Below are 17,369 nucleotides of genomic sequence, written 5' to 3'. Positions count from 1 at the left end.
AAATTGTATTTTCCCCCCGTTTTTTTAACAGAGAAAACTTTTTTACTTCTACAATTCTTCAGTCCATTTGCCATGACAACCATAACCATGAAAAAGAACCCCTCACCACGATACACCATCTGAAAGTAAAGTTTTTAGAGAGTGAGGTGTGTGTGTGTGTGTGTGTGTGTGTGTGTGTTGGAGGTGCGTGTGTGTTGGAGGAGAAATGAAATGCAAAACCGGAGAGACTGAGAACAACTCATCCTTATATGAGCCTACAGGTTTCACACCACACAAGATTTTTTTTTTTACCTGACCTCAAACACCCACATATGATTATCTAATGATATTACACTGACAAAAGAAGCTTTTGTCTCAAGGAAATAAATGGCACGCATCTCATTTCACCATGTTCACACTTACAGTGTGCTGTGTGTTTTTTGAACTTACGGTGTCCTCATTAGAATCAACTTCAGGGAGTGCTGTAAAAGTGCAATGTGGCAGCTGTAGACATATTTGCCACTGTACCGCAGAAATAAATTAGCAACAGAATTCAAACGAACTGTCTTTTTCCATTTTGGAGGTAAACTTTAACCTTGTGCTGCTGCAGTAAAGCTCGTAATGGAGTCTATCCAAAGAGTTCAGTCCCAAAGTATCTCAGCTAACAGTTGGTTTTAATAGCTAACTATCATTATATGAATCACAGAATAATGAATGATGATGTCATGTTCAGTTACAGAGGGCATGCAGGTTCGTCCTGTATTTCCTGATATCAAGGTGCACATGTGAATACACAGATACACATTATCCAAACACACACACAAACACACACACACACACACACACACACACACAGTAGTTGTTAGCAGGTTTCTCTTCAGCTTGAAGTCACGAGCGTCAGAGAATGTCCCCAAACCAACACTTGCTAACTGCAAGAAAAACTCATATCACTCATTTACTGCAGGTCACACACACACACACACACACACACACACACACACACTAGTCTGGAAACTAACTGATATGCGGTTTGTCGTGTGCCAGTCTACATTAAATACGTGATTGTGTTTTCGTGAGCTTCTCTACAGTATCTGCAAAGATACAGTGTGTAAGCAAGGTGTGTGTGTGTGTGTGTGTGTGTGTGTGTGTGTGCGCACAGAGCCGTCAGTAACTCTCTGTTTATACAATGTTAAGTGATTAGTGAACTCTGGGCGAAGCTGTATTTTTCCAGGTGCCCCTGTTTGTGTGAGTTTTTGTATGTGTGTGTGTGTGTGTGTGCGTGTGGTGGTTTTATGGTCCTGAGAACTTTCAAGATACAATCTGGCCTTGACCAGTACACTTTGCTGTTATAAACCTGTTCTTTATTACAGGAGGAGGGAGTGGCATTGTGGTGTGTGTGTGTGTGTGTGTGTGTGTGTGTGTGTGTGTGTGTGTGGAGGAGGGGGGTGCACTATCAGTGATTGCATATGCATGCAGTCTGCAGACAGGGTGCAGTTTGTCCGGTGTGACACAGTGAGCTCTGTGGTTAATGTAGTGATCTGTGCATTAGATACTGTGTCTGCAGTGTAAAGCTGATCGCTTGAAATGGAAGTTGTCTCTGAAGTGAAAACACACACACACACACACATACATATATCAACACACATACATATATCAACACACACACAGAAGGCTGTGTAGCTGCTGAGTGGCCTTCTCTGCTGGCAGTAAAAGCACTCAGTGTAATGTCCAGTGTTTTGAGTGGGCTGCTGTTGTCTTGGTTTGGCTATGAATTATTTCACTATGAATTAAACATGATGAGAGTCCAATTTGCTGACAACAAAGACTCCCAATGTTTTCAGACTTGCTGACAAAGTGGCCTCTAATCTGCACTTAAAAGTCAAGTTCAGGCTGGAGTTTGAATTAAGGAGACTCTGCCTCTGTTTTAGACACAGTAGCTGCTCTAACACCTACCACAGATCCTGCCGGACATCGTGCACTGTGTGCTTTCTCTTTGGTTATATACATATCAGTATATACATATTATTTTTGTGCTGTCATCATCCTGCCAAAAACTCTACCCACCCTATTGGAAAGTAGCACACACTGGAAATATTCAGTCAGAGTTCACATATGTCAAAATTGTATTTCAGTACTTGAGTAAAAATCTTTAACCGCTGGCTTTAGGTGTAGAAGTCCAACACGGAGTAACAGATGAATAGCAACTACAAGGTAGCAGTTAAAGGTCCAGTGTGTAGGATTTAGGGGCATCTATTGGCAAAAAATGGAATATACTACTCATAACAATGTTTTCATTAGTGTATAATCACTTGAAAATAAGAACCGTTGTGTTTTTGTTACCTTAGAATGAGCCGTTTATATTTGTGTTTGGAGTGGGTCCTCTCCCATGGAATCCGCCATGTTGTTCCTACAGTAGTCCAGAACGGACAAACCAAACACGTTCACATTGGCCAATGTTGTTCTCCTACATGTACATGATAGACGTTTTAGTTCTGCAACCTCACCGTTCTGTGGGATCTTTACTTCTGCGTCAAATCAATGGCGTATTCCGCAGCCTGATGTGCACCTCCCCAGAAATGTAACTTCTCGTCATGGTGACGCAGACCTCCTGTCTGTTTCTGTAAGCTGAAACTATTTCCCTCAGTGGAAACAAAGATTTTATTTACTTTTATTTCACAGATAAGAAATAATAAATTGTGAAGACAATAAAGCCTCCACAAAACAGCATCTTAAGTCTTGTGTGTGATTTATCCTGGCTTCATATGAGCAGAGGAAATCTCTGCTTGTCACTAGGCTGATTTATGCAATGTAAAATGCCATAGGCTTGTGCTGATAACATTAGCATGTTGTATATGTTTGGAAAACGTGTTTAGTATAACACAGTTGACAGTTGACAGTTGACAGTTGTTTTGTCGACGAACCTTGTGAGCTGTAATGGAGCTGAATTTTTTTAATGTTACTTTTGTTAAATGTTGCTGTTGTCCCTGGTTTTATATGAGAAGAAGAAAAGTCCTGTAGCCGCTAGCTAATTTATACAATGTAAAATGCCATGGATTTGTGCTAATAACATTAGCATGTTGTATTTGTGGGGAAAATGTGTTAAGTATAAGACAGTTGTTTTGTTGACGAACCTTGTGTGGTGTAATGGAGCCGAATTTTTTAATGGTACTTTTGTTAAATGTTGCTGTTGTCCCTGGATTTATAAGAGTAGAGGGAAAGATCGCTTGTTGCTAGGCTAATTTATACAATCTAAAATGCCATAGGCTTGTGCTAATAACGTTAGCATGTTATATATGTTTGGAAAACGTGTTTAGTATAAGACAATTGTTTTGTCGGTGCTCCTTGTGAGTTGTAAAGGAGCTGAATTTTGTAACATTACCTTTGTTAAATGTTGCTGTTGTCCCTGGTTTTATATGAGAAGAAGAAAAGTCCTGTAGCCGCTAGCTAATTTATACAATGTAAAATGCCATGGATTTGTGCTAATAACATTAGCATGTTGTATTTGTGGGGAAAATGTGTTAAGTATAAGACAGTTGTTTTGTTGACGAACCTTGTGTGGTGTAATGGAGCCGAATTTTTTAATGGTACTTTTGTTAAATGTTGCTGTTGTCCCTGGATTTATAAGAGTAGAGGGAAAGATCGCTTGTTGCTAGGCTAATTTATACAATCTAAAATGCCATAGGCTTGTGCTAATAACGTTAGCATGTTATATATGTTTGGAAAACGTGTTTAGTATAAGACAATTGTTTTGTCGGTGCTCCTTGTGAGTTGTAAAGGAGCTGAATTTTGTAACATTACCTTTGTTAAATGTTGCTGTTGTCCCTGGTTTTATATGAGTAGAGGAAAAGCCCTGTAGCCGCTAGCTAATTTATACAATGTGAAATGCCATGGGTTTGTGCTAATAACGTTAGCATGTTGTATTTTTGGGGAAAATGTGTCCAGATAAAGACAAGTGTTTGTCTGTGAATGCTTTAAGTTATAGTGAAGCTGATTTATGTTCTTGTGTTTGAAATTGTCTCTATTATGCCATGTTTAATGTGTGTTTAATATGTGATTTGAATCAACTAAACTTTACAGCACTTCACAGAAACCTCTGCCTCTAACTAGTGTTTTGGAGGTGTAACTGCAGAGTGACACAGACACAACAGCACAAGTATAAATGCGCTCAAGGCATAGGGTATGGCGTTGTTTCCAAGCAGAAGCATAAATCTCCCATTATGCTGTGACATGCATTGACTTTCATTCATTGTCTTTTATAATAGTAGCCTCATACTCAAAAGTCATGCCAATAGAGCCTGTTGAATTGAATTTAACTGAACTGAAAAAGACCAACATAATTTCTGTCTTTATTCTTCTTTTGTCTTGCCCTTTAGCTGTTAGTATTATCACATACTTAAACACAGCACACAAACACACAGGCGCAAAACCACCGACACTTTCCATAGGCTACATCTCGCACCCACCGACCCCTGCACACGCAAAGCCTCATATTCTCACACACACCCACACACACACACACACACACACATCATCACTCTGTCACACTGTCGCTCTCTGTGACTCTCTCTCGGCTTCACCTTCCTCGCTTCCTCTCCCTCTCTGTGTGACGCTCGCGCACAGTCCTGAGAGTCGCGCCGACAGCCCGCAGCTCGCGCCGGTTCTTCTCGCTCCACACACCTCGGATCTTTTCAGGGGAACGTGCGCAGCCCTCGCGCGCTGTTATCTGCGGCAAAGCGGTGGGACAGTGGAGTGTTTAGCACCGCGCAGACCTCCAGCCTTCACACACACATACAGGAGTTATTCTGGGCTCTTTTTCTGCGGGATTTAAACAGCGAGGACGCTTGGTGTTAAAGGAGCGAGGAAGACTTCTGAAAAAGTGAGTGTATCAGTCAACTCTGTCCAAACTTGACAAAAGCAACTGTCAGGTTTAAACTAATACAAGAATAAACAGCATAACTGTAAGCTGTTAGAGCAAATGAACAGCTTATTATTGCCTTAAATCCTCAGCACTTTTACTTCACTTTTACTCATAGAGAAATTTGATTTGTCCCGAGGCGAAGTGTCTCTCCTACTAAGTATGATTAATGACTGTCTACTGTACTCCAGGAGTGTGTGCATTGTATGAATGAACTGTATTGGACACTAGTTGCACACAGGTAGACAAGACGCAGCCCTGAAGACTGTTGCAGGGCAGTATATCTCCTAAAAACACAACATGATTTGTGCAGGACCTCCAACTGGTGGTTTGGTTTTGTGCCAGAGGCTGGTAGAGCAGACAAACCTGCTGCAAGACACAGACGACACTTAAGTTTAGCACTTGTCTGGTGCAGGGTGGTAATTTCCCTGTTGCGCTGCCAGTCTGCTCAGTTGTGTGTGTGTATGTGTGTGTGTGTGTGTTGGAGCAGATTATGGGTGTTAATTTTCAGCACTGGAGTCCCTGATATCTGCTTACAATGTAAACTGTCTGTTGCTGGGAGAGAGGCGGGTGGAGGAGGAGGAGAAGTCAGGATTGTAAATGAGTGGGAGCTCTGCTGGTTTCATAACTTGGGCCGCTCAGGCCAGAGGCTGAATGAGACTCACTCTCAAGCTCCCACAAGTACAGTCTAAGAGCCCTTAAGCAAGGCATCAAACCTCACTCAAGGGTGTGGAGTTAGTCTGGCAGCAGGCATGGGCGGATTATGAGTCAATAAGGCCCCTGGGCACAGAAACGCAAAGGGCCCCACCACCTCTTCTTCATGGCAGCAAGACACGCAGACTTTGGCCCTTGTTGAGCAGAAGTTGCTGTTATGATAGCTTTATTGGTAGTGTAATGAATGTGGGTGTGGCTAAGGCACATGGGAGGAGGAAGGGTCAGCACTGATGTCACACTTGGGGGTTGGTGGTAATGACTCATTAGCCGCTATTAGCTGCACCTGGAGGGAGAGCTGGAGAGGCCTTTGAGCTGAGCGGGTATGCCATGAGGGAGACGCTGGAGGCAAGACATTCTGAAGACAAAAAGAGACTGAGAAAGTGTTTGACGCATCACCACGAATTATCCATGCAAATACACATTCAGTCTGAACAAGAGCGAGCTGGCCGACTGGTCTGACAGAACGGCATCCAAGGGGTGTCCGGCGGAGCTGTACAGTCTGAGCGAGTTGGTCGCAAGGAGCAAGAGCTTTGGCCTGGCAGTGAGTCAACCACACACACCCCAGATAGGAGAGGTCACACTCACCCAAGGGAAGTCGAGGTACATTTCTCACATCTAATGCAACACATAGGGAGAGGCACTAAGTTACTGACTTGCCAGCCTTAGTTGATGAGATTTAAAGAGCCAGGTTTAGCATAGTAGTATAACAGTTGTGCTGTAGTCCCCTCTTCATGCCGCTGCATTTTTACCCAGAGCCAAACTATGGCAGCATCATTCCCCTCCCGTGTGTGATTTTAGACTGCATTCCAGCATCATGGAATAAAAAGAGGCGTTACTTATTTACTTAATTCTCTTCATCCCCTATGGGACATAAGGCTTCAATGAGCTCTTTCCCTTGCATTAAATCCTTTGCAGCATGTTGCGCCTCTCCCCATGACAGGTTCATCTTCTCGTACTCCAGTGTCACAGTTCTGCACCAGGTGGTTTCAGGCCTTCCGGGTTTTCTTTTGCCTGATGGTGTCCATCTTAGGGTGACTCTCATGATCGGGCCCTGTTCCATTCTTAGCACATGGCCTAGCCATGCCAAACGTCTGTATGTGTGATTTCCTTGGTGATGTTCTGGCTGCCTGTTTTCTTGTGCAGTTGAAGGGTGGAGATTTTGTTTGGCCTGAAGATCTGGTATATTCATCTGAGGCATCCATTGTCAAAGGCTTCCACTCTCATCATGTCTGTTTTGACCACTCGTGATGGGCGTAAAATGAAGCACAACTGCGTCGGCCTCTAGTGTGACCTATAACACACACATTGGCAGCGCTTTGCAAACAATAATAATGGCATTAGCATGGCAATAACAAACATTTACTGTCACTGTTATATGGTGGCTGATTTCATCCTCTGTTCAGGGGATGAGGAGCTCCTGGACCTCATTGTCTTTCCAGTTTGTGGACATCTTCAGCTACTGTTCCTCTTCTTTGAGTTAGCCACTAGCTGCTACCAGCTATTTTTAAATCTCCTGATGGTGGGTCACACGCCTAACACATCGTCAAACGTCACACCCATGCTGCCCGTGATCCCGTCCTCCTGGCCGTCCCATTCATACAGACATTGTTTTGGTGCTGTTATTAAATTCATTCCCGGCTCAGAAGTTAGACAACTCTGTCCCCTCATCATTTGTTATAAACAGAATGACGAGGTGGCATAATGGCGTAGAAGGATCTTTTGTAATTATTTTACATCTCTTTGTTGTTGTTCTGCATATTTGTGGGTTTGTGTCAGTCTACTTGAGATTGTTTTGTGTGTCTTTGAGGTAATTCTATATCTTTTATTGTCTTTTTGTGTCTCTATGTGGACATTTTAAGTCTGTTCCTGGTCAGTACATGATAATTTGACATTTTACATTGTACAAGTGAAGGCCACAGGGCCTCCTGACACTTTGGGCCCTTGGGCCAGTGCCCAGTAGGCCCGTTCAGTAATCCATCCACGGTAGCATGACATGCAGCACCAGGATTAAGCCACAGTGCATGTGTGTCATTCAATCCAAAGACCATAGGTGTAGATTGGTGTAGAGGGACGCAAGGGGACACGTCCCCCTCAATATTTGGAACACTTGCATTGAACTCCCTGAACAAAAACATAAAAGCAGCAGAGGTCTTTAATTTTACACAATTAAAGATATTTACACTAAAGGCACAAATTGGTGCATAATAAATCCCCAGAATGCAGGAAATTAAGTGCTTAAGTGCTGCACCCTTAAACTCACCGTTTCATATGTGTCCCCTCCAATATTCAAACGAAACCTATGCCCTTGCCAAAGACCTTTCCTTCTGCAGAGCCAGGTGTGATTTATCAGTGCCACAGTGACATCCATCTGCCCTTAATATCATTCTTTTTTTTTCTAACCACAAACAAAAAGAAAGTGGTGCCTTTCTGGTCTCAAATTAGCTTGACGTCCTCTTTAGAGTGCTGATTCAAAAAGACAGTTCAAATTCATGTCGTGAGATCAGGTTAATTCATGCCAAGACCACATTGGTCAACACACATGTGCTACACAGAGAAATTACAGAGAAAACTAGGTAGTAAAAATGAAATAAATAGATATGACAGACTAGATAATGTGTATAACTGTATCCACCAAGCAACAGCAGGTCGCAGCTTATATTGCATAGCGACAAATACAATTTCCAGGAAGTAAAGCGTGAAGCACTGGGGAGTCATTACGAGCCAAGCAGACAAACACAGTACAGTTTTTATCTAAACAGACTATGATTACCCTGATCCTGACCTCAAAACTGGGCTGTCTATGCAGTAGAAAAGACACAAATACTTCCAAAAATGGTGCTACATGACTAGAGAAAACAAAGAAAAAGGGTTGTGGCATTTGCTGAAAAAGCAGAAAACCTACAACAGCAGAATGGACTGCTACGCACAGGACCCCCAAACACTCCCACTGGTTAGTGACGCAGTGTCCATTTTGGCAAAGAAAACAATATGGAAGCTATAAAAAGTGTTTCTGAGGACACCTTAGCCAAGAAACAGGCAATTCACTGAAAGAATCTTGGTTCATATTTCATCAGCACTGCTTGGTTTTACCGTTTGATCTCAGTATTCAGTCTGTGTCTTTACAATACAGGAAACAGTATGGCACCCACTTCCTGTTCACAAACTCTTGTATTACAATGAATTTGAGAGACTGAAAGAGGGGGACTCTCTCTCAATCTGGTTCTGTACTCTTTGTGTCCATGGTGGCAGGCATATGAAAATGTGGAAGTATAATCTGTAGTCCAAGCTACATCCTTAAAGCCAATGCAAGTCCGCTTGATGACGCAATTTAAACTGAGAGATGAACAGGGAGGTTCGGGTAATGGTAAGATGGAAGGAAGTTTATCATAATTTATTTACACATGCTACCCACATTGTTATGACACAAAGCTGGTTGAAAGAGTATCCCATGAAGTTAAAATCATTGATTGTAATGTTATTTTTCTCCCTTTTTTCTTTTATTGTTTCGACTTTTATTTATTGATTTTAGCATTTTATTGTTAGTTCTAATTTTTAGTCCTGCAAAATAGTATTGATTGTTCTTTATTTTTTATTTTATATTGCTTCAATTTTACTTCGTAAAGCACTTTAGGTTGCATATTTTTCTGAAAGGTGCTATGTCAGCAAAGTCGAGTTTAATGTCACTTTGCTTGCATGCAAACTTTGCAACCAAAAGTATAACACATTCACTGTTTTTTCAGTTTTAAGTAATTCACACTTAACACAGCTGTGATATGATACTTGGTCGTCATATCACAGCTGTGGAGGAGAGAAAATGAGCAGCAAAAATTTGGTTTAGACAGTGATATAGGTCAGGAGGAAGCCTCAGCTTTACCCTGTTTGGCCCTGGCCCCTGTGCTACAAACCTGCCTGATATGTGTCATTCTATCTGCGTGTGTGTGTGTGTGTGTGTGTCTATGAGGGTGTGTGTGTGTGAGTGAGAGAGTGAGTTGGGGCATTTGAGTTCGAGGCAGGATCAAATGTCTGCCACAGCCACTTTACTGTAATTTGATTAGAATACTGTGTCTTGTTAGCTAGACAGACACCTGTCTGTCTGTCTGTCTGTCTGCCTGCCTGTTTACTCTATCTGTCTGACTTAGTACTCTAGTATTTTACTCCAAGAGTTACAGAGCACATTGCAGCTTCTCTTATTTTTTGTATGTTTATTATCTTGTGGGCATTTTGCCTTTATACAATAGTGACAGTGGATATACAGAGAGGAGATGCAGGGACAGAGAGAGAGACCGGTATGATAAGCAACAAGAGCCTGGGCCTGAATCAAACAGTGGGCATTAACGGCAAGTTTCTCAACTACTTGGACGTCCACAAATAAACGTAGTAGCAGCACATCTGATCATGTTACTATTTAATTTGCTGATGACATGGCAGTCGTGGGTTTGATTCATGGTGATGATGAAACTAACTACTGTAGGTGGGTAGATCAGTTGTGTCGGTCCAGTTTTCTTCATCTGAACACAAAGAAAACAAAAGAAATCATTTCTGACTGTAGGATGGGTAACAACCAGCCCGCTCTTATTCCCAGCTTGTCAAATACAACCGTTTTTTCAATTGTTGGTGATTTCAGACAATGGAGCGGAAAGGCAACTTCGCAGGAGTATGATACAGCATTATAAACTAAGGCCACATGGCAGCGTATCATACCGCCATGAAAGTACATCAGTTTAGTCAGGACCACTTAAGTCGAAGAAAACTTTATTACCATTAGCAGTATTATATTTTACAGTATGGCTCTGTTCTGGGGCCTCTCTCCTTTCCTACGCAGAAAGATTAAGGCAGAGAGAGCACACCTCCCTGTCCTTCCATGCGCCTACATGGAAAGCAGCTGCAAAGACCCCCCCTGGGAACAGAACAGAGCAGCATCAATGACAAACAGAAATGACATTGATAAGTCAGACACAGTATGAAAAGGAGGAGCTGGGGTGGAGGCGGGTTGCAAAGCAGCTTGCAGAGGAAGCAGCAACAGTAGGCAGGCCAGAGCACTTTAAATAGGGCGCCCTGAATGAGATTCGCCAATTGGTTGCCTAGAAAGGAATCATGTGATCTATCACCTGACTCCCTTCCATCAGTCAGCTGCTACGTCAGTTGATGGGGCTGTTTTTGCACTCAAGTCCCAAGTCAAGTCCTCAGTTCTAAACACTGAGTGTCGAATCCTAATGTGTATGTCCCAGTGAGCCCTGACAGTGTGACGGTGAGCCTGAAACTGAAGCAGCTACATCAAATAGAGCCATTATGAATTGTTATTGTTTAAGGATAGACCAATACATCGGCCGGCCGATATATCAGGCCGATATTTGAGTTTTTTACTTGTATCGGCATCGGCCAATATGCGCGTGGGTTCGCGGATTTATTTTTCCCTGGCATGATTTACAGACAGGCATCCACGGGCAGCTCTGTGTTGCCGGAAGACCCTGCAGTGTACATGCAGCGAATCCTACTGTGTACAGTAGTTGTTGTTTTATTTATGCTTCAGCTTAAATATTTGTTTATTTTATAAAGACATTACTGGAAGATTTAAGAGCACTGAACTATTTTTTTTATTTGAATGTATAATAATAATAATAATAATAATAATAATATTCTACCTGTTCTACCTCAATTTTCCATCTTGTTTTAGTATTTTTTACTGTTCAATAAATGTTTCTTATTTTAAACTTGAGACCTGTAATATTTGTTATCATTGTGTCATTTTTTTTATGTAAATTGAGGGAGCAAAAGCAGTATCGGCCCCAAATATCGGCTCAAGAAAATCGGCAGTCCATAATCGGTCATCGGTTAAGGGTGATGGAAAAAAATCGGTATTGGCATCGGCCCTAAAAATTCCATATCGGTCTGTCCCTATTATTGTTTACGCCTGTGCTCTTCCTACTGTGACATGTCAAAACATCTCCCAGGAGGAAGGCCAACTCACTCAGGTTTCAAACTAGAAAATCAACTCAACAAAAGTCCATTAAGTTTGTCACGTCAAGTGATTTTGTTTGAAGTCAGATGATGTCCTCGACCAGTAATTCAACTTGTTTCCTTTTTCAGATGCTGATTCGTCGGTGGTGGTTGCAGGCTGGTTGCTAGGTCGCAGCTGTCTGTCAAGGCTGACATGGAGCGAGAGGGCTCGTTTAGGAGGTAAGAACTCACACACACACACACACACACACACACACACACATCTGCCAGCAGGTCTCATTCACAGAGTCTCACTTCAGCTCCAATACTTTTTCTTTTCTCTCTTTGTCCCCGTCCTTTGGGACACACAAAGGTAGATGAAAGTGAAACACAAACACACGCATACACTCACGCACATTCCTGAATGACCTCATTCATTCCTTCATTCATGCAAACATCCCCCTTATCCTCCTTTGTTTAGTAATTAGACCGCAGCATTTTCTCTCACAACTCTTCCTGTTGTTTCAGAGCCAAAAACAAGAAGTTTCTAACTTCCAGGTTACATCAGCGGCCCTTTATTTTCCCAAATGTAGAAATATTTTAAAATATTTTCCTCTCAGCAGTGGGTTCTTTTTGCACCTCAGTGTTTACTCTGAGTCTCTGCTGTTTCATGCTGTGCATCATCCATTCTGCAGGAGAAAACTTTTGAGTGAAGTCTTTGTAGATTCAGTTGCACAAGGTACAGCACTGCACCTTTTCTGAGAGAATTCATCCACACTTTGACGAAAGCACTGTGTGTGTGTGTGTGTGTGTGTGTGTGTGTGTGTGTGTGTGTGTGTGTGTATGTGTGAGAGAGCCCAGGGCTCCTGTTTCTCGCACTGACCTATTTATGCGGAGTTGAACTAAGATCCAGGTTGACAGACGGACCTACAACACACACACACACACACACACACACACACACACCTTCTCTCCACTTCCCTGCCATATTCTTTTACATGTCTCTGATTTTCCATCCTCTTTTTTCTCTTTCCCACTTTCTACAGTACCTCTTCTCTTAGCCCCTTCTTTTCCCTTTCTTCTGCTTCTTGTGTCCAAAATCAGTTAAAGGGTAAGTTTGGTATTTTTCAACCTGGACCCAATTTTCCCATGATTTTGTGTTGAAGTGACCAATGGGATCAGTGGTTTTTAAAACTGGTTAAGTATTGAGCAAAAGGGCTGCAGCCGGCAGCCGCAAGTTGGGCTGTTAAAATTACTGTTTATTTAAATGGAGTCTGGTGGAGCTGGAGTTGGCGATTTTGTGGCTATTTCTGGTTAAACAAAAAGGATCTTACTCTTCCACAAAAAGGTCTATCTCTGTAGGAATCCTTTCCATAATGTCGGAATAGCAGATGTAGCATGTAATTTAACAGTAAATTGACAGCGCACAAATGCCCCTAGTGGTTACATTGCAGCCTGTTTCACGGCAGCTGGCTGCATCCCATTAGTCACTTAACCCTATGGGCCTGAACGACGCATAGTGCATCCGCGACTGTTCGTCATAGCGAGAAGCCACGCATATCACGTGAAACAATTGTAAATTGTTTCACGGGAATTGTAGCTTTCCGACAAGGCCAAGCACTTGTCAGTAGTCCAATGTTTTCACAGCGAAAAACAATGATAAATTTACACTAACATTATGTATAACAGAGCTTTCATACAGCTCTGCGCACACATTACTCTTGGATAGATTACTCGCGAATGCAGGCTTGCACAGAAATGCCACGCATATCACATGAAAGCGCAGGAGCAGAGCTTTCCAGTGATACCACACACATCACTGTGCTGTCATCCCATCACGCTATAAATCCAGATTAATTGTCTACAAAATAAAAACCTGACAAATTTCTTTACAACCCATTATACAGATCTTGTTATTGTCACTTCATATAGTGAGGAATATCGTATCTTACCACGTCTTAAGCTTGCGTGTGTTTCTCCCTGTCTATCCACATCTGTAGTCCGGCTTTCAAGATGCAAATATCTCCATATTGTCCAGCTGACACTCCATCAAACTTTGTATGACAAGACAAGCGCACTTCACCTTTGCGCACCCAGACAACTGCAGCCTAATTGTGCATGCATGACAGGGCCATAGTCACCATATACATTGAGGGGGACATGTGTACTTTGTTTACTGCAAACAAAGTGGCAAATATTATCTTGGAGGACATCATTGCACTGGGTTGACTATTTTTCTATGATCTTAGATGTAAATATTGCATGTTTCTTTCAGATAAAACACATTTGTGACTTGTGAATGACTCAATGGAATTTATTGCAATAATGATAAAATACTTGCAATCATGTCCGCCTGGCACAAACCACATGTTTTGGACAGCTGTGAAGTGACAGAATGTCCCACCATCATGGTTCTTATATTGCCAGATTCCAGAGAGTCTCTCCTCTTCATATATGTCAGAATATATCTTTTTCCAACTTGCTATGGTGAGATACATGTCAAAACAGATTTGTTTTTTTCATTGATATAAAAATTAATATAAAATACAGGCACATAGGAGGACATGAAATAATGGCAAATCTGGTTAGCCCACATTGTCCTGAAAAAAACAAGATGCATGTGTATGTAGCCTTTATAATGACTGTGTTATGAGCTTAAAAGTAAAGGCAGTAAAAATACCCCAAAAAAACGCCTAGGGCCCATAGGGTTAAAGTCACTACCCACAATGACATGGGAAATTATGGCCGAGGTTGACAAATATCAGACTTACCCTTTAAATTAATTTCAGTTAAATTCTGTTCATGTGAACAGTGTTCACTGGGAGTGGATCATTACAAATGTATTGAAGACAAAGAAGTAAAGTGAGTAATTCCACAGCAAAAAAAATTGACCAGTGATGAGTGGAATGTGATAACAGCTTGAATACAACCTCTATTTGTCCTGGGCCACACACAGCCAGAAAAAGAGGAGGAGGAGGAAGTGAAATGTGTGTCACCTTTAAATCCTTCCTCTCTCTCTTGGCAGCTCTTGAACCTCAAAGGGTTCCTTTGTTCGCCTGGCACAAAAGCTCACATGGTCACATGGCCACCGGCTGGCACAGAGTGGCAAGGGGAGAAAGAGAGAAGAGTGTAGTGAATGAAAAAAGTTAAGGTAGGGGAAGTAGGAGAAGTTTCAAGGCAGAGAACTGAAGAGAGAGAAAATGGTAAAAAGGGCGTGTGAAAGACTGAGATAGAGACTCATGAGGACAGAGACAATTGGTCCTGTCTTTCATCCACCTCTCGTTGTGTTCAGTGTGACACACTCATGGAGTGGGAGTATGTGGTGCCTTTTCAGTTACTGGAGTAAGTACATTATGGGTTAATGTGTGTGTGTGTATTTTAGGGGAGGTGTGTTGTATGTTTTCAACTTTTGCAGAAATTGCTGGTTTAGCAGTTAGACAGAATGAATGAACAAATGAATGAATGAATGAATGAATGAATGGAAGTCTTTTTCATTCATTGGACAGCACAGTCAATGCAGCAGTAATATATAGAGTTTGCAGTCTGTACGTTTCTTGCCTGCATATACACAGTACATGCATAACACAAATATACATATACTGTAGCCTACATAGGAGAGAACATTTTTCATTAACTGTACCGAACATATTAAGCAGTTTTACACTAGTTTCACTTTCTCTCTGCTGAGTCAGCTTTACAAAACACATTTTTGTACTTAGCTCCTCTGCACTTCTGCACTTTCAAAGGGTCCTCACTGACATAATGCATTCCTGTGCTGTATATATGTGAGACTGGATATCATCTTAGATTTTATATAATTTTATAATATTGTCGGTGTTGTCTTTTCCTGGTTTTAAAGGCTTCATTACATTACAGTAAAGTGCTGTGATTTTCTGAACTTACCAAACTGTTCCCACTGTTGTATTAGTTTCTTTTAGTCATTAAATTGACATTACTGATGATTACTTCTCAAAAATCTCACCGTGTAGATATTTTGTAATGTTAGACTTCTTTACTGATGTTTCAACTGTCTACAACCGCTGTAAATCTACAATAGCAATTTAGCACATGCTTTCTGGTCATGTGGCACTTTGCACTGTTTCTCTGAGGCTTCTTGGAAATTTTGGGAACCTGATCCATTCATAGCTTTCCTTGGTGCAACTAGCTCCTTGTCCTCAGCTAGCATATATCAAAAAATGGATTGCAAAGAAGTTAATTTTACAAGTGTGGAAGATGGAATCTGTTCCCACATATAATTTATGGCAAACACATTACATTTGGAGAGACTGAGATTCTACAATGAAGATAGAGGTGTTGTGTTTGATCAGATTTGGGAAAGCGAAGGCTAATTTAATAATATCTTTTAGATGAAGCACCTTGCTGTGTATATTTTTCCTTTTCTGTATACGTAATTTTTACTACTACTATTTTGTACTAATCACTCTGACTGTGGCTGCTGTTACATATGATGTGCCTGTTGGCTTTGTTTTTCCTATCCTCTAAAAAGCAATAAACACATATATATTAAATATTTTGTAAAAGCACCAATTGTCAACCTTACAATAGGGGCCCGAAGTATCAGGGATCCCGCTGGCCTTCATCTTCAAAGTGTCACACAAATTAACACGTACCGAAGAGGGAGAGACACAAGAAGACAATAAAGTGATGCAAAACAACCACACAGAGACACAAAATGACTACACTCAAAACCACAAATGCATAATGACTACAAAGTGACGCAAAACAACAAGGGGGAACAGACAAAATCTTTGTTTCGCTCCTGTGTAGTAGAGGTGATGGGGCCTTTTGCCTTTCTGTGCCTAGGGGCCCATTGTCTCGTAATCCATCCATGCCCTAACCCATATCTCAAGCCAAAAGTAAAACCAAACAGTTCTTACCTTTCCAACTTTTTGAAGAAGTAACAACAGGCAAAAATGTCCTCACTTTCCTCTTTCCAAATATTGTATGTCCTCACAGTCAAGGTCTAAACCTCAACAGACATATACGGGCAACCACGCTCACACCTGTGTATATGATGAAATCATCTACTCTGCCTCTACTCTGCCTTTTAGTGCTGAAGCTGAGGTTACTCTGGGCTGCAAGTAACAATTATTGTAATTGTCAATTAAGATTTTTTATCAATAGATTGTCAGAAAACAGTAAAAAAAAAAACATGCCCAATTTCAAAGAGCTCAAGGTGAAATCTTTAAAAAGTTTGTTTTATCTGACCGACCAACAGTCAAAAAATCCAAAGTTTGTCAGTTTATTATCTTTTATGACAAAGAAAAGCACCAAATTCTCATATTTATGAAGCCTGACACCGTCAAATGTTTGGCTTTTTTCTGTTGATGTTTGTTTCTTTTCCATGGACCAACCTCTTAATATTTAGTGCATCTCTTCTGCCTGTTCGTCCCTACACAGTCCTCCTCTCTCCTCTTCTTCCTTGTCAGTTTTTTTCCGGTCTTCTCTGTTTCATACCTCCTTAGTTCTTCCTCTCTCTTGTTCTCTATCCCCTTGTCTTACTTTTCCTTCTTTCTCCATTTCTCTGCAAATGTTCCTCCATCAAACTGACTCTACACTTCTCCTGATCGCTCTCCGGCTCATCTCTCTACTGTATGTTTCCAAAGCAGTATAGTGCATAAGCTTGTGTAAACATTAACAGATGGCTAATAAAAAGTAATCACCCATCAATAAAAGTGAATGCTGTCAGCCATTAAAATCAGAAGGAATGATTGTGTTTTTCGTGCGCAGCAGTTGTACCTCACTGTTGTGCCTTTTCTCTCTGGATTTTCTGCTGATTTTGAGTTTCTGTAGTTGTTGTCCT

At 41.4% G+C, this 17,369-nt stretch overlaps 1 protein-coding gene across 6 annotated transcripts in view; it reads left to right on the top strand.

Annotated features, from left to right (window-relative positions):
• The first annotated feature begins 4,495 nt into the window (after positions 1 to 4,495).
• LOC117249619 (proline-rich protein 5-like) overlaps positions 4,496 to 17,369 on the top strand; it is a 38,038-nt gene continuing 25,164 nt past the window's right edge. For 2 of the 6 annotated variants that reach the window (XM_033615363.2, XM_033615361.2), the window contains exons 1-2: positions 4,496 to 4,855; positions 11,696 to 11,785. In XM_033615363.2, coding sequence (XP_033471254.1) covers positions 11,760 to 11,785 — 26 coding nt within the window. In that variant the 5' untranslated portion in view covers positions 4,496 to 4,855; positions 11,696 to 11,759. Of the gene's footprint in view, positions 4,856 to 5,891; positions 6,150 to 11,695; positions 11,787 to 17,369 lie in introns of those variants that run through there. The other 4 variants (XM_078165073.1, XM_078165075.1, XM_078165074.1 and 1 more) reach the window with 4 other exon arrangements.

Source organism: Epinephelus lanceolatus, chromosome 23, assembly GCF_041903045.1.
Source record: "Epinephelus lanceolatus isolate andai-2023 chromosome 23, ASM4190304v1, whole genome shotgun sequence".
NCBI lineage: Eukaryota > Metazoa > Chordata > Actinopteri > Perciformes > Serranidae > Epinephelus > Epinephelus lanceolatus.
This window is presented reverse-complemented; position numbering and strand designations above follow the sequence as displayed.